Genomic DNA, 18,081 nt, shown 5'->3' with positions numbered 1-18,081 from the left:
GAGAGAGAGAGACGTGCTTCTGGCATCCCAACCAGGACCTCACTAAAGCTGATTACTGAGCTGTAACAATTATAACAGCAGCCACTTATCTTACGTGTATGTGCCCACGGATGCTTCCGGTGCGTTACAGAAGCTCCCCCACTTAAACCTGGCCACAGGAGGTGGCAGTCAAGGTCACACAGCCAGGATGCCCCGATGCCAGGACTGCGTGGCCCCAACACCCAGGGACAGGACACTCCGCTCCACTCTCCACTACCCAAAACCTGGCTGTGTTAAGACGACAACAAATGATCACATACAGCCTTCTGGCCTGGGCTGAACAAGTCCCTGCTCCCTCTCACAGTGAGTCCCCAGAAAAAAAGACATTCTGAGTCGTAAACAGAAACCCCTTAACTCGGGCAGGCACTAAGGAGATGCCCACACCCGGTCTCCGATTTTGCTCAGAAATTACCCTGGGCTGGGCTGCCGGAGTGGTGCTTGTTGGGAAGGAGTCGCTGCATCTTCAGGGAAGCTTTAAAGCAGGATCTGCTCTAGACGGGCCACCCACTATAAAACACTACTAAGAATTTTCAGGATGCCACCTCAAACATGCCAACTCCGTACTGGCGCGCCCTTGTTTCCCAGGGACCACTAGGGGGCGCTCGGGCATAAAGAACGTCTTTCCCATCGGGCTGCGGGTGGAATCCACCTGCTCTCAAGGCTTCAGGGCTGAGACCACTTGCAGCATCGGCTGCAAGAGGGCGGGGGGGGGGGGGGCTCCCCATGAAACCCTGACTCTAACATTTCATATCTAGCACACAGATGATGCTTTCAGTTGGTTCCTTGCTACTTCCATTCTTGCAACACACACACCCGCCCCACACCCAGGGCTCATCTGCCTGAGCTCACTCTCCTCACACTAGAGCCGGTAGCACACAAACAGCTTCTTCAACACAGCCGAGTGCCTGTTTACAAAAGTGTCACATCCGGGCTTGGAGAAAGGGAGACCAGATGTGGACGTTCTAACAAAAACAGTGTATGAATAACAACAACAAAAACGAAGGTATAATCCAAGTTTTCTTGACATGATTATGTTTTAAGTTGCCCCCGTTGCTGACAAAGCAGTTTTTAAAGTCAACCTGCCATCTGGTTCTTAAAGACATTCTATGTGGCCTCTTACTGAAGACCCAGATGCAGACACCGGTACGTCAGTGAATCTGATTGAGAACAAGGGACACTTAAGGGCTGTGGCTCTGCTAAGAGGCCAAGTTTTAAGTGACCTAGAAGAAAAGAAGAAACGTACTCATACAGGGTTAATTCTAGATTCTGAGGGGCCTGTTAGGTGAAAAAAAAAATTAGCTACAGACCATAACACATAACAGATGGAACAAAATAAAACAAAACTCTGCTGTATATAAGAAATTGGTAGAATTTTAAAGATGCACTCAAAGGTAAAATAAACCTTTTAATTGCTTATTAATTGGTTTATGTAACCAAAAGAATTAAGATACCCCTCCTACAGAAAACGACAGAAAACAGATTTTATTTTCCCTAGAGTACTGGGGGGGGGGGGTTTATTTTGAGGCTGCTGACCAAGTGATTTCTCCACAGAATCAATTCAGGAAACATGACAATTTCAGTTTCGTGGATTCTCACTGGAAAAAGCCTTCAGGAGGAAACTGTTTCTTCTTCGAAGCATTTTCAGATTCCTCCACACCAAAAACAGAGGCCACAACTCCACTCACTGCTCAAGTGTGGGAATCCTTTAAACTCAACCTGTGTGCAGATGGCACTCACCCTGGGTCCCCACGAGAACCAGAGGGATCTCGCTCGTGTTCCGGTAGGTGGCCATCCGACTGTAGTAGTGGTAAACAGTCTGGAAGCTGATCTCATCCTCTAAGCTGAAGACAAATATAACAGCGTCCACCCACATGGCAAACTGGGGAGAGAAGAAAGGGAGGAGGGAAGAAGGAACTGAGTGACGAGGCTCGGGGAGCAAAAGGGTGGGAACAGCATCTTCGTGAGCAGAGGACACGTGGCCGGCAGACCCCTCCGTCAGGCCGAGTCTGAGGCCGGACTTTGGCTGTAACGCGTTGCTGTGGCGTCACTGCCGTCCTTCTCGTAACAGCCTGGAACGGGACCCTCACCCCCTTCCCACCCAGGCCACCCCGTCTCCAAGGAATGCAAACCAGACACGCCTCCCCGTGGGACCCTCTACCCTCCGTCCTGATCCAGCCAATGGCGGTCCCACAAATGTGAGGCAAACCCAGCCTCGTAGCAGAGCCTCTCCAACTCCACAACCACCTGACTCTGGGCCACTTTGTTCTTGTTTTCCACGCATCCAAGGGGAAGCTACAGCAAATGTGCCTCGGGGCAAACAACTGCGCTGCCAGGCACGGACGAGCCTTTTCGGTGCGCATGACCGCCTTGTAAGGCCAGAGCAGACGGAACGGAAGGTCCTGGAACCTCAGTGGCCTCCCAGGGTCGCACATGACTGCAACAGCAGAATCACGAGCCGGTCAGGCCGGCACCAGAGACCCTCCACTTTCCAAGGGAAAATAGAAAAATCAGTAATAGTAACGTTAATCCTGTTTCCTTTCTCTGAGAAGCCACAGCTCCTAAGTAAGTTTCTACAGCCAAGGTACCAGCTTGGATATACATGGGGGAATTTGGGGGGGTGGGGGGGGAGTGGGGTTAAGCTCTGACTTCATGTGTTAACTAAAAAGCGTATTCACTTATATGTGGAAATTCTACGTGATAAAAACGTAAATATACGTGAAGTCCAAATGAAAAACTGAGATGAGATCAAAATCTTGGGAAGAACGGATCCCGGGACAGGCCCGCCGCCACAGCAGAGCACCCAGGACCCAGGCTGACACGGGGCACCTACCTTGCCCTCTCTCTATCTGGAGGTATGTTTTTCCTTTCTCTTCTGAGCAGTGAAGTGAGGTGTCCCCACGCATCTGAAGAACAATCGTGGACCCGGGGACCAGACTGAGGCTGGCAAGTGCACGCCACACCTCATTCTCCCAAGGGGGCGCTCACTGCCCAGCGCCTAGTAGGTGGTGAGCACTCCGTAAATCCCCCCAACCCACCCCCGTGGCTCCCCCGGCAACTGCCACACACAAAAGCCAGTTGATTGGCAGAGTTTTTACACAACCCTAGGATGACACTGGTAGCCACAGAAAAGTCCTACGACTTCATTCGTGAAGCCATTATGCTCGGGTAAGCTCCAGGAAATATTTGGAAACAATGAAAACAAAGATTATGCCTCCACGTGCCTGGGAACGGTAACTTAAAAACAGGACTCTCTCCCCCTTGAATATTCAAGCACGCTCTGCCTAATTGTGTACAAAATCCTGTCGGTCAGCTGTAAAAGGCTCCATACTGACAGCCCCCCATGGTAGAAATCTTTAATGAGGGGAAGCCGCTGGGCTAAATGACGGCCCTGAACACAGTACATCCGGAATAAAGGACTGGTCGTCAGTTAACCGAGTAAACGTGTTCTCACGGCAAGACGCCAAGACTGAGACTCCAGTGGCGGGGGGAGTCATGGTTCTACCCCCAGGTTGGTGCCATTCACAGGCAGAGCCCCGGAGTCTGTGCCCCTTCACCACGTCCATCCTTGGGCAAGAAGTCCCGGCCTCGGCGTCCGCGGTGGAGACGGGAATCCTCAGCACATCGTCCCGCAGGGTCGTCTCGAGGATTACATGAGCCGACCCACACGGGGCAGGCATTCGCCCACCGTTCCTGGATTCAGCTCCCGGTATGCGCTTGGCCAGTAAATTATTATGCAAGTAAAATAAGGCACTGGAGAGCAGGTAAACCGCCACCTGTGCTTTTGGATTTCCAGGATGCCCAGCCTTCAGGGAACTTCCGGAGACACCACACTGGGCTGCACGCCGGTGTTCAGAGGAGGCGCACTTGTGCCAAGAAGCCCAGTGAGCAGAATCCCCCACCCCCAACATCGGATTTCCCGATTTCGGACCAGCCACTTACTCAATGCTCCTGCTGCTCTAGGGAGCAAACCGCTTACAGGGAACGGGAGAGGACTATGGGTCTTTCCAGAAGTCAAATCAACGGAGTTGACAAATGAGCGCAAATTGTGTCTTTCCTTCCTTCTTAAAAACACAAAGTGAGGGGCGCCTGGGTGGCGCAGTCGGTTAAGCGTCCGACTTCAGCCAGGTCACGATCTCGCGGTCCGGGAGTTCGAGCCCCGCGTCGGGCTCTGGGCTGATGGCTCGGAGCCTGGAGCCTGTTTCCGATTCTGTGTCTCCCTCTCTCTCTGCCCCTCCCCCGTTCATGCTCTGTCTCTCTCTGTCCCAAAATAAATAAAAAACGTTGGAAAAAAAAAAAAACACAAAGTGAAAACCAGCCACGCAGACCCAACTTCGCTCTAGGATTTTGTCTGAAGGAACCACAGAATTCGTTTCTCAGAGAAAACAGGTTCGTGGGGCTTCTGCATCACCTTTCTTGAGCACACCTGATTTCCAGAGCCATTTCTGTTGAATGGGAACCTCAAAGCTGAAGCAAACGTCAAAGAAAAGGCTGCTTACCGCTTGCTTGTAATACTTACCTGTGCCTCTGGGGGGCCCCCTTCATCTCTAATCAGCAGCAGATAGCTCTGTCCGTCAACAACGATTTCTTTCTTGAATCTGCCACCTGCCACACACAAAAAATCTCGTTATACAAGAAAGACCGGGAGTGAGGAGGGCAAATAGACGTGGGCTTCGCTTGTGGAAAAATACACCCTTGGCTGTCGCCCTGGAGGCATCTCTCAGTATTTAGGACCAGCAACCACTGGATTTTAAAACAACTACTGAACTCAGATTTAAGTGTTTGTCTTTAAGGACCCGTGTTCACTTCTGATTAGAGTGCACAGCCTCCCGTGCAATGCCAGGATCACCCGTGGCCGAGAAGAGAAGAATTTTAACGTAGGTTTTGTTTGTAAATTCGGGAATTCTCTCTCACTGGGAACACGATGCACAGAGTTCAGAAACAGAGAGCATTGAAATGATCATTCTCTTGTTGGGTTTTGCAAAATGGGAAAGAATTTTTCATGCTGAACAGGTGCCTAGTGTACAAGATTTTGATAAATTCAAGGGCTGAGAACCTGTATTCTCCTCAAGAGAAACCCAGTTTTTGAAAGGAAAACACAGAACATGGGAATGGTGTTTCTGTATTCACGGGGCACAAGTAAGGGAAGGATGCTCAATACTACACACGTGTTAGACACAACTACTGGATGGCATCTCCCCACGGGTCGAGACAGAGCGGGGCAGCTGGCTGGTGGAGGGGGGTGGGGTTAGAGAGCGCGCTGTTAGCGGGAAACCACCAGGGACCCTGCCGGGGCGCCGTGCGTATACAGAGGTGGGGCGGGGGCTGGCCCTCCACATCTCGGCCCCGCACACACCCAGGTGGGGCGAGACATGTCAGGGTCCCGTGCAGCTCCTCGCAGCACCCCGGGTGGACAAGAGATCCGCCAGGCCTCTGGTGGATGAGGGAAGTGCGCGCACCTCGGGGTCCCTCTGCCGTCTCCAAGGACAAACTACCTTCCGAGATTCCGGGCTCTGAATCCACTCTAGCTAATCATCAGCGGGATTCTGATTTCTTGTTTTTGAGAGAGGAACACATCATCACTGCCTGCTCTCATTTTCAGGCCTTGGCACAGACACGTTCCAGAAACGCCACCTACACCCCCAAATGACCACCCCCTGGAGAACCAGGGGGGCAGAGCTTCCCCGGCCCAGAGGCTGTGTGTCCGCCCTCCGCCTCCAGGGGTCGCATCGACTCCGGGTGGGCTCATCTTCCAAAGCGAGCACACGTGTGTGCACAGACAGATGTGCGCACACACAGACGCACATGCACACAGACACACACACCCACTCCCTTCCGGGCACCGATGTAACACGTAAAACACACCTGCTTTATATGGTGTTCAGTCTGCTCCCATAAGAAAAACCGAAGAAAACTTTCCAACATTCAGATCAAACACATAAACTCCCATTCTGATCCCCTGCGTGGGCACGACACTGAAGAAAGAGGACAGAGGACAGAGGACAGAGAAGGGAACAGGCGTGTCTGCGCCTGTCGGAAGACTAGCCGATGACTTCCGGTCCCCAAATCACAGACTCCTTGTAAGTAAACGAGTATGGCACCCTTTTCCCAGCCGAGCTGTCGTGACTATAAAGTGAGCCAGGAAACGTGTGGCACAGAAGCCCCCGACCCCCCCGGTGCGACACGGCCACAAGACTGCAATGCTGGGGGACCCGGCCTCCCTTATTCACCTCTCTCTCTACCTCAGTGTCCCCAGCTGTAAAATGGGACCACCTCATCCTGCGGGCAGGCGCCCACCTGAAGGGCAGTGCCATTGGCAATTATTACTAGCGATATTCAAAGTTTCTGCCAAGGGTCATCACGTGCTTTTATAAAAGACACACTTAACGTTTAATAAACCTACTTGTAATAGAAAAGTTAGCCCAAGTTGCAATAGTGATCAATATCACTTCTGTATTTTCTACAACTTAAAAGAACCCGCTATTTCTTGGCGAGATGAAGTGAATTCAGCCTTTCGTGAAAACACAATGTTAGATGCGAAATCTGTACTGGGGGAAAAGCCTGTTTCTTCCCCTCTTATTGCCAGAGGTCTGACAAGTCATACTGAGAGCGACACGGGAAAACCAACAGGTATTTGTTTACAAATTCAAAAATCTCTCCTCTGGTTCCTGGTGCCTCGATCCAGGCTCCTGAATGAGGGTGACAGTCACCGCGAACCTGCCGAGCTAACAGTGCACTTCAGACCAAGTCTACCGAGAGAAGATCTGACGCACGTTTTTAAAGCCCTCACATCACAGGAAAATACTTGTGCTCGCAGCTGAGTGGTTTCAAGGCAGGTCATGTGATGTCACATCAGCGGGGCCCTCTGCTGGGAGGGACTGGTCTGGGCGGCACCTTGCATGTCCTTTCGGCCACAGAGTTCTGCCTGTGCTCAGGGAAACGGAGACCAGTGGTTTCCTGGTGGGCACGGGAGCCGAGCAGCATGGCACCCTTGGTGTCCCAGCGGGTATTTTAAAAACCCCGGTGATCATCAAGCATCCCGCAATCTGCAAGTGGCTAATTATCACGTCCTAAAAGAGCCACATCAATTTCATGCAGTGCATTACTGCTATTATGGGTGGAGCTGTGCACCCCCAAATTCACACGCTGAAGTCCTAACGCCCAGTGCCTCAGAATGTGATCTTAGTTGCAAATAAATCCACTGCACATGTGAGGCGTTAAGATGAGCTCATAGTAGCACAGGATGGGCCCCTTAACCATGACTGGTGCCTTTAGGAAAGGGGAAATTTTGGTGAAGATTAAGGCAGGGGCTTTGTAAGCCAAGAAACACCAAAGATGCCCCCAAACCACGAGAAGCCAGGAGACTGGCCTGGAACAGGTCTGTCTCGTGAGCTCGGACTTCTGGCCTCCAGTGTGGCGGGAGAACAAATCTACGTTGTGCCGAGCGCCCCAGTTCGTGGCCCATTGTTACAGCCGCCCTGGCAAGCTAAAATATGCTCTGATGCCAAGTTTCTGCCCTGGTGGTCCGCCATCCCCCAGAATGAGTTCGCACACTCTCTCTCTCCACCCAGCTTATCCCTAGAGCATTTCAAAACCCCCTTTGTTCTCTCCATCCCAACTGTCCATATTCATTGAAATCACCTAGGCTTCTCAGCTAGGTTTCCGCACGAGTTTCCTGCCTGCCTCACACCTGCTCTCAGCCTCAGGCCCACCCCACAGCACCCCACAACCTGAGGGAACCGCACAACGCCGCAGAGCTGGCCCCGAGCCCACGCTCGCCCTGGGACCCTGCCTCCCCGCCAGCAGGCCCCGAGCCCCCAGCACCCAAGTGCACAGAGGCCTGCCCTGGGCATCCTGGCCACACACATCCGATTCCTCACTAGTCCGGGTCGTCTCCGGGCAGGAAGGGAGCAGCGGAGCCTGTCCCTGGGACCACACCCGCTCCCCAAGTCCCAGCATCCCTCCGCCGCACAGCTGCCCCCCCCCCCCAACCTCTCCAGGGAGCAAGAACCCGCTGGGCGTCAGCACCCAGTCCTCCTGGAACGGCGTGGGGCTGACTGAGGACCTCCCCCTCGGATGCCCTGCTCCGCGACACCTGCGGGGTGAATTTCACACCAACTCTTTCGTTCTCTTCTCTTCATGTGTGTTTGTGGAGCCTTGTTCACAAATGATGCTTCCAGATGGTTCAATCATGGTATTCAAGTCAAGAAGGGTTTGCACCGACCCCTCTGTTTGTTCCTCCATAATCTCTGTCTTTGTAACCTCAGCAAAGGATTCTAGACCTTCTAAAAGGAGGGGTGATCCTTTCTTCCACCCGGAAAGACCCCTCTCAATTCTAAAATCACTTTACACATCCCCCCCCTCCCCGGATATATAATTAGTATGTCTTTTCAATACTTTACAACTACAGATATTAGCTTCCTGTGATTGGCTTATGTTATTTTTCCTGGTACTATCTATACATACCTCAGGAAAAGAGATTAAATACTCCTATGCATTTGCCATCAGCCTGAAGATTTAACAATTAGATAAAATTCAGCCAGGTGCTTAAGCATGAAGAATGGGGTCAGTAAAAGTGATAGATAAATAAGCTCCTACCACTGATCATCAGCAGACTCGACTAGCATGGGGCCACTGTGTACTGGGGAGACGTGGTCTGGCACGGAAATAAAGCTCATTTTCTACGGATTTTTTTTTTTTAAGATTTTATCTTATTTTTTTAAAGTAATCTCTACACCCAATGTGGGGCTTGACCTCACAACCCTGAGATCAAGAGTCCTAAGCTGTAGCGACTGAGCCGGCCGGGCACCCCTCTACCGTTTACTTTAGAAACAAAGGGGCAAAGCCTCAGGAGGAAACCGTGTTGCTCCGCACTGGCCCGCATTCAGCAGAGGCCACCACTCTTGCTACTTAAACTCGAACACACCGCCTGGTCCCAGGCATCAGATCTTTTCCTCCCAAAATCTTAGAGGGCACCACCAACACCACAACCTACTTCGCTTTTCATGTAGATGTGTTGATGCCTATTTTATATTCCAATTTCCAATTACTTTCCTGCAGGTCGACGCGACCCAATTCTGTGTTCCTAGCACCCAGTGCCCAGTCTTCCCGGCAGCCAACACGATAATCCGCATTTATTATGCGGATGCCGCTCAGCTTTCTGGGGCTGCCGGATATCATGATGTAACATCAAATTACTGTTACTTTTCCAAAGTGTCCCCCAACCTGACCTCGTAGTGGAAACCATCAACGGATGTCTGGCCCGGCACACCTGTCTACAGGTGCAGAGGGCGCGGGGGGCAGGGGAGAGCCGACCCCGGGGGCCACAGAGCCCATACACAGCTGCTGATCTGCCGGCCCTACCGTGGCACCAGGGCCCCGTTCCCGTGAGGACATCTCCACGAGAACAGAAAACTGATGCCCCTCGTCCCTTATGTCCATTCCTTCCAAAGATGTAGTGAGGCCACCAGGGGGAAACGGCACCACGTTAAGCACTCGGCAGAGACGTGCGGCTCTTCTTGTCCGAACTCAACCTCACGTGCGATTTAGTGATTTCTCTGGTTCACCCAAAGGCAGGTTTTCAGGCTTCCCAGAAAACTTCCCTGTTTACCTCTGTGTGCTCTTAAGCGAGTCCCCTTCATTTCTTCCCAAAACGGGTAAGAGGCGGACTGGACCGTACCTCCCAAGAACAGGGATGCGGATGTACGTGTGTTGTGAACAGCACACCAGGAATATGGCAATTCTACACGTCTTTCAAAAAGACTCGAGGAAGTCTCTTACGATCCAACGTGATCAATTACTCTAAAGGTCTCAAGGTTGAAATGGAGTCCCGCTCTCATTCCTGGGAACCAGTTTTAAATTTGGGATGCTGAGGGTGAGTAAAACAACTGGTCCTGAGCAGGACCTGGGTTCCTTCTAACATTTAATTCACGGCAGGTGGGATCGATCGACAGTGGAGGGCGATTTACACGGAGAGGTCTAAGTGCTCATCTGTGCTGTCATTCTGCTTTAAGGGGGGGGGGGAAGCAAACTAAATTTTCCTATTAAAAAGAAGCTTTCTTGGGAGTGATCACTGCCAACAGATATTTGACATTTCTGTTTCTATCATTTTGTCTGATGGGACTGAAAGCTATTAATGTATCGTTAACAGTTCTCCGAGCAAGAGAAAGCAATGCTAATAACAGAGACCTAGAACACGCGATAGATCACAAAGCATTCTTCTTCCCACGTGGTCTCCGCTGTTGCCGAGGACACAAACATCACTACTGACATCCTCGTGTCCTTGGGGAGGAAAAGGTCAGACGCTGACCAAGCCCCCACGCCAGCGCGTGGCAGGAAGGAAACCCAAACCCAGACGTGCCCAGAGATCCCTGCACTCCTCTCTCCCACGTGAGATTCTGCTCAGACAGGGTGCACGTGACACCACCCAGGCCACAGATGAGCCTCGCAGCCTTTGCGCAATCTCCCAGCACCCAGGGGCCACCTGGGAACACGGGGGGATGGCCCTGTCCTTGCTCTGCCCACAGCTCCAAGATCAGCCCTGTACTGAGAGCACGAAACAGAAAACTGCTCACCGTGTGTGTTTGTTTGTTTTTCTCCCGTGGATTTTAATCTTCACTTTTTCACGCTTTGGCAAAGGATGAAAATGATTTTTGACTTTCAATCTGCATCTGTAGAGTATATCATTTCCCTTTTCCAAGGGAAAGGGGAGGGGCATCGTCCTAGCCTCTGAGAAGGACGTGGCTGGGATCCGAGGCTTCCCGGAGGCACAAGCTGGCCTCGGGGCTGGTCAGCAATCACGGGCTGTGGCTCGGGCTGGGACACACATCAGGGACTGAGCCCCCTGCGCTCACCAAGTAGACATTCTCGGCCATGAAAACCTTCCTAATATTCGCCTGAAGTGTTCTTCTCCGCATGGCCCCAACAGAACAAGTATCTGCAAATTTTATTGTTTCCTAATTATTTAAGACAAGTGGAATGAGAGGGACACTTTGAAAAAGACTAGGATTTTCTTTCTCCCTGGGAGAACATTAAAAAAATTCATCATGAACATGCCAGAAATTTTTCAAAGTTGACTTTGTCTTTTTAAGTGTGATGAAGATACCAAAGTCAGCAACTTATTAACATGGAGGTTTTACAGAGGTTTTGTACTGTGACATTTAAAAGGAATTTTGTTTGGACCGTGTATTATTTTTATGCTAGGAAAAAAGTTTCATTGGTAATGTATTAGTTTACAAAATTTAACACAGTCAGATTTCATTGCCTCTGCCAATTTTTTTTAAAACCTACATTGTTTACAAAAAAAAAAAAAAAGTAGCAACTACAGAAACGGACCAGCGGCAACGGACCAAATGGACCAGCGGATGAATGCGGTGGTTGCTAAATACTTCCCTGGGTAAACGCTCAGGGTCATGACTCCAGGAAAAAGAGGGGTTAAACATGGACATGGTATTTCCTTGGGCAGGCCGTGGTCTCTCATGACTTCATTTCACCCAGATCTAAGTAAAATAACAAAGGAAGATCAGGAAAGAAGTCAAAGTTCTAGATTAAGAGGGCAGATCTGAACTTCGCTATCACTGGATTTCCTTTTCTTTATTCCTAATAAAATGAAGGGAAGAAACTAAGCAGCAGGAGAAAGAACATTCACTGTCCACTGAGAAAAGAGGTGTAGCTTCATAATAAAACCTCGAAAACAGTGGCCCTAAGATGAGAAGGAAGACTCCAGGGCTGGGCAGGACAGGGCTCCTAATTCCCACCCCCTCTCCACCCCAGGGGTCAACAACAGCCCCCCCAAAAGGCAGAGGAAGAAATGTGGCAGCACAACCACAGATGTGAACGGCCCTAAGGCTCTCTGGAGGCGAAAAGAATACATATTGTCATTCCATCTCTCCCCCCACCCCCCCCACCCCATGAGTGCAGAGAGCCCGGATCAGGACATTGGCACATTCACAGGAAAAGCAGAGCCCATCTGTGACCGTGGTTTGGAGGTGGTTCCCCGAGAGAGGAGAGGAAAGGGATGGGAAGGGCAGGATGATGCATTTATACTGTATTCTCCAGGAAAATAACATCCAGCCTCAGGGAGGTGGCCGAAGCACCTCCCTGCAGGGGATCTGCCTGCAGGACCGAGGTCTGGTTGGTGGCAATGTGGGCAGAGCGGTCCAGCCCTCTGGTGCAGGACACTCAGACTGGGGGTGACTCCCACCACAGGAAACCAGATGGTCAGGGGCTCTCCACACCCCATACCTGACTTGGAATGAGAGAAGCCTCCTCGGTGGCCCCAGCCAGTGTTGGGGACCCTGCGGGGACCCCAGAGCAGAGCCAGGACAGCACTAGTCTCAGCAGAGAGAAGGTGTGGGCAGACGCCCAAGGAGCAGGTGGCTGGAGAAATGGTAAGGACATCATGCAAAGACACTACTGGGGGGAAACACGGGAGGAGGCGACAAGGGAGACAGGAAGGAAGCACGCAAAACACAAGAGCCAATGCAGATGAAAACAAAACTCAAAAAGCAGAAGGAAACCCATCACGAGTGCTTCCCTCTCTAACACAGCTCAAGAATAGGCTTTCCACACGACACGAATGCCAGGGGTGAGAATTTCCAATAGGAGATGAAATGGAAACCTCTAGAACTGAGAACCAGCGTAACATTTTGGAACAAATGAGTAAGATTTGAAAAACATACGGAACAGAAGAGACACTGCTCAAAGCTGAGTTTCTGACAGAGACAGCTTGAAATAAAACAGCTGGTGAGATCAGCAAGCTGGAGATAAAGTCCTTGGGCACAAGTGAGCAGACAGGAAGGCAGACCAGTCTGACAAAAGGATAAATATGGCCGCTAACAACAAATTCCTCCAGAAAGAACTACGAGACCCTTCAGAGATAAAATGCAAAGGAATTTTCCACAAATGCAGAAAAGATCTGAATCTGCTGATCAAGAGACCATAGGATGTTCCAGGAAAAAGTGACACAGACCCTCCACATCACTTTAAAGATGAGACAACAGGGGCGCCTGGGTGGCTCAGTCCATTAAGCATCCAACTCTTGGTTTCAGCTCAGGTCATGATCTCATGGTTTGTGAGTTCGGGCCCTGTGTTGGGCTCTGTACGGACAGCTCAGAGCCTGCTTGGGATTCTCTCTCTCCCTCTCTTTCTCTGCCCCTCCCTAGCTTATGCAAATGTGCTCTCTCTCAAAAATAAGCAAACATTAAAAACAAAAAACAAAGTAAGAAAACAGGGGCCCTGACAAAACACTGCCCCAGCCGGCAAAGGTGGGGTTTCTCAGCAAGCAGCAGGGTTTCAAAGCTACCCAAAAGGCCTTCTGTCCAGAGAGGCTGCCAGTCTTTTTAAAAATGGTCAATTTGGGGTGCCAGGGTGGCTCAGTCGGTTGGATGTCTGACCTCAGCTCAGGTCGTGATCTCACGGTTCGTGGGTTCGAGGCCCGCGTCGGGCTCTGTGCTGACAGCTCAGAGCCTGGAGCCTCCTGCTTCAGACTCTGTGTCTCCCTCTCTTTCTGCCTCTCCCCTGCTCGCACTCTGTCTCTCTCGCTCTCAAAAATAAACAAACACTAAAAACAAGTGTTTGTTACATGGTCGATTCAGTGAGCATTTTCATATACGCACAACTGGTTCTGGAACTGTATCACAGTTCACAACAAATCAAGTACGTGGTGCACACAGATCTGTGTCCAGCAAACTCCGATGTAAACTCAGACACCCACCTTCTGGAATGTCAGGAGAGCGGCGGCTTCAGACTGGCCTTTTAGAAACCTTGTCCTGCACGTGTCTGCACCTAAAATCTATGCGGACGAGCGCCTTGCTACGCTACGGGACACGTCCCGCTTTCTCATGACCGACAAGCCGGGCCCAGGTGTGGTGACAGCCTTCCGTGAGACAGAAGTCACTTGAAAACAGTTCACCGGCTGACTCGGGGGTAGGTCACGGTGCGTTTAGTGCTGGCCGTGACGTAGGGGGCCCCGTCTGGACGATTCTGCGCAAGGAGAGCACTCGCTTTCGTCCCTGCAAGGTGGGGGCTGTGAAAGCACAGCCATTCCTTTTCCTTCAACACTCCGGGATCTAGTCACTGGAAGGGCACCCTGAAAGAGCACACAGGTCGCTAAGGTACTTCTTTGAAGTGTCACTCGGGCAGCTCAGGTTTTCTTGACCTCACGCCAAAGGTCAAAGCAAAATTAACCGGCCGGAAAAGGCAGACAGGACGCTGGAACCGGAGAAGCTGAGGTGCTCGCTCTTTTTTTTTTTTTTTTTTTAAATTTTTTTTTCAACGTTTTTATTTATTTTTGGGACAGAGAGAGACAGAGCATGAACGGGGGAGGGGCAGAGAGAGAGGGAGACACAGAATCGGAAACAGGCTCCAGGCTCCGAGCCATCAGCCCAGAGCCCGACGCGGGGCTCGAACTCACGGACCGCGAGATCGTGACCTGGCTGAAGTCGGACGCTTAACCGACTGCGCCACCCAGGCGCCCCAAGGTGCTCTTTCGTGTGCACAGAGCTCCTCTGTCGCCCCTGACGAGCAGTGTGACCGGTGGACCCCCGCGATGTGCCACGGGCCCCACTCAGGGGCTCTGTGGAAATCCGCAGCTGCTGCTCGAGCAGAAGGTGGAAAATTAAACGTCTGTGGAAGCGGTTTTGCTACTCCAAAGTTCTCGTTTCCTCACTCTTAGCTTCCAAGGGCTCTGAGGAGTACGTACACCAGCAGTGTAATATATGAAACCTACAGGAGAGTTCTCTCCCCCAGCTGATGTCGTTTTTAAGGCTAAAATAAACCTAGCAACTCCGGGCAGGTGTGTGGGGTGGGTGGCCCCCGCCAGTCTCCCATTTTCAGCATCTAGTGACAGACCCGGCAGCATTCTCATTAAGTTTTATGGGTTCCCCCTACCCCACAAAAGCACTCTCTAGAATACGATAGTACTATCCCTCCCCCCCACCCCCCCCAAAGTCCTCTGTGATAAGAGCACCAGAAGGTCAGCTCTGGGCTGTCATCAACTCCAGAAGGCAGGGGGGCCACAGAGCCCAAGGCACCTGGTCTCCTTCTGCAGGTGTCCGGGGTCCGCTTTGAGACACGGGGAACACCGCGCATGCGAATAACTTCCTGCCCGCCTGCCCTCACCGCACGCTCCAGGCATAATGCCGACCACCCGGGCCTCTAGCCTTGGGTCCGGCCTCTGTTTCCAGCCCTGGCGTCACGAGCCAGACCTCCGCCGGCACTCGACTGGCCCTTGGGCTCAGAGCCCGCCCCTCCTACCCCCCCACTGGACCTACTCAGTCTGCCCTGGCACCACACACTCGGGATTTTCCTGTTTGGAGAAACTAGGACCCAAAGCCCAGAGCTCACTTGCACTCCTCCCATGAACTCGGTATTTTCCCCAGTAACTCAGTGCCAGGGGTCAGGCACCTGCAGTGGACGGCAGAGCTCAGCACACGCAGGGACCCCGGCTCCTTCCGAGCGCCCTGAGCCCAGCCGGCGATCTGCAAAGTCGTGAGGTTGGGTGCGGGTGCTTCCGGCAACAAAGGGGAACAGACGCACAGCCGCCACCGCGGCCAACCCCGGGCCCCCACCTTGAGTGGTTCCTGTGAAAACTCAGGTAATGGCAGCCCCTGCGGCCATGGGGAGGGGGCACCAGCTAGGTCACGCCAGCTGCCCGTCAGGGTCCTCAAACGTCACAGGGGCCTCGCACACATCAGCTAGGAACCGCTACGCTACGTCACAATGACAGCTCTGTGATTTCCAAAGGCAAACTCACACTCAGAGGGGCTCACCCTGCAAACTCAGTGAAACCAGAGGGCACCAAGGCAGCGGCAACCAGACGGCCGCAGACGGTGCTCCGATTCGCACAGGAGAACCAAGACTTGCCCCGTACGTGGTCCTAACTCCACGTGTTCGAGAAGACCCGGGAGAACAAAAGTCGAAACAGCTCACGAAACAGCAAGTCCTCTACAGCGTTTCTCCAAATGCGCGACAGAGAAGATGCTCCAAGTCTCTCCCAACAGAAGAGACTCTCACCTAAGCATAAGGTTGCGTTTCTAATCTCAGGCCAGGCTTCCACGTGAGCAAGTGATAAGGGAACAAAGGGATAGAACGCATCCGATTTGCACTCGCATCCGATTTGCACTCGCATCCGATTTGCACTCCGATGACACTCTGGTTCTCACTAGCAGCAGGCGAGTCGCGGGTGTCGCCACGTGTGATCCTCTCCTTCAGCTCCACTTGGGACTTGCTTCCTGGCCAATTCTGCGTTTCCTCCTGGCACCGGGTGGACCGAACCCTGGCCTGAACCACCACTAGCACTGAGCAAGCCCCACCGGGGGCCACGCACAGCGTCGGTGCCGGGGAGCGAGGGAACAAGACAGAACCTGTGCCCTCATGGACTTACTGTCAAGGACAGCGGGCAGGACAGGAAGCGGGGAAGAAGGGCCAGGCTTGGTGGGGGATGGGAGGGGGAGGGGGATGGGCACCATGAGCAGGTGCAGAGCCTGCCCCCAAAACCCAGAGCGGATGGGGCTGGGGCTGGGGAGCCCGGTCCCGAATCTGCCGTCTAGAGAGAGCAGTCACGTAATGACGGGCCCTGCTGATTTATGAGCAAATCAGTAAACTGTTTATTACAAATGTTCCAGTACCCACCGCTGTGGTCATGCCTGAACATTCCAGCATCCACTGCTGCCCCTGAAATAGCTTGTGTGGTGACACCTAACAAAGTATATTTAGTCTTGCACGTTTGTTTCTTTGGGGTAAAATATACTGGTGGTTGCTTTATTTTTAATATTTTGCACGTTTATTTTAAGCATTGAGAAAAGGTTAAGGTACAGAGAGCACTGCAGATTTGGGCACAAACTCCCCGCCCGGAATATTTAAACAAGGCTTCCTGGACCGGCGACACCCCCGGGGCCTGACGTGCCTGTCGAGGGCTGGAGGGTCAGGACGTGAGCGACAGCGAGCGGGGAAACACAGCTCCCGGCGCGCTGGCTGATGGCCTCTCAGTCCCTCAGACTCCTTGTTCTCAGCTAGTGTTACCCGTGTGAAAATAACCTCCCCTTAAAGACATAAGCTGTCATCACGTAAACTCTATTTTAAAATACGCGATCCTAGAACCGAATACGTAAAAGTAGTATCTTTAAGGAATGCTCCCTCACCATTCTTTGATCATCAGCCAGGTATCTGCTTCAAGAAATCAAAAAAGGCTGCTGTTAGATGGGACCCTACGGAGAAACCAAGAAATCCTATATGTTTCAACGAACTGACGTCATTTCTATGCTCTGCAGAGTGAGGGGTCAGCAAACTGTCTCTGTAAAGGGCCAGGTGATAAGCGTATCGGGCGCCGTGGGCCGTATTCTTTCCTGTTGGGTGTTTACTGGCTTATTTTTACAAAGCTTTAAAAAAGCAACAAGTCTTTCAGCTCATGGGCGTAACAGCCCCAGCAGGGGTGAGGGAGCCCTGCTGGAGAGTCCGTCTCACCTCTGCCATTTCTGATGCTGATGCCGACGCCTGCACATTGTCCACGTTATGATTCAGACGGCTGTTTTCCAGCTTCTCTCTGCAACTGTTACAGTCCCATGGAAACAGTGTATTTACTTAAATGGAAGGAGTCCAGGAGGTTCTGCGTCCAGGCCTGTCTCCATCCTTGATAGAGGGAGGCTTTCGTCCCCAAGAACACCTGAGGTGGCCAGCACGGAGCGTGGGCGGGGCTGCACCAAGGCCCGGCAGGAGACAGGACTGCCCCAGGCGCCCTCACTGATTGGGGTGGGGGGGGGGTCCCTGTGTGTCTGCCTCTGACTGCCTCTGAGGCCGAAGCTGACCTTGCAAGGCCCAGGAATCTGCGTCTGGAACATCCCGGAACGAGATTAGCTTGCAGCGGCCACTGGGGCACAGTCGGGCGCCGGCCCAGGCCGGAGAGCGTGCCAGGGCGCAGGGCCCCGGACGAACCATGAGCAGCCAGCACCCCTGACGGGGCCATGGGGGGCCTGGACGTATGGTGCCCGCAGCGCCTTCCATCCATCCGTCCGTCAGCTCCAGCCTCCAGAGCTCGTCCCCACACCC

The 18,081-nt window shown here is 52.4% G+C and overlaps 1 protein-coding gene across 10 annotated transcripts in view; it reads right to left on the bottom strand.

Annotated features, from left to right (window-relative positions):
- The window catches only part of AGAP1 (ArfGAP with GTPase domain, ankyrin repeat and PH domain 1), a 557,314-nt gene that overhangs the window by 334,981 nt on the left and 204,252 nt on the right, over positions 1-18,081 (bottom strand). For all 10 annotated transcript variants that reach the window (XM_086720009.1, XM_086720010.1, XM_086720001.1 and 7 more), the window contains 2 exons: positions 4,556-4,641; positions 1,777-1,918 (listed from right to left, as the gene is read on the bottom strand). In XM_086720009.1, the coding sequence (XP_086576135.1) occupies positions 1,777-1,918; positions 4,556-4,641 (228 nt within the window). The remainder of the gene's footprint in view (positions 1-1,776; positions 1,919-4,555; positions 4,642-18,081) is intronic.

The sequence above is a fragment of the Puma concolor genome, chromosome C1, assembly GCF_028749965.1.
Source record: "Puma concolor isolate L17-30 chromosome C1, mPumCon1.1.hap2, whole genome shotgun sequence".
NCBI classification, from domain to species: Eukaryota; Metazoa; Chordata; class Mammalia; order Carnivora; family Felidae; genus Puma; species Puma concolor.
This window is presented reverse-complemented; position numbering and strand designations above follow the sequence as displayed.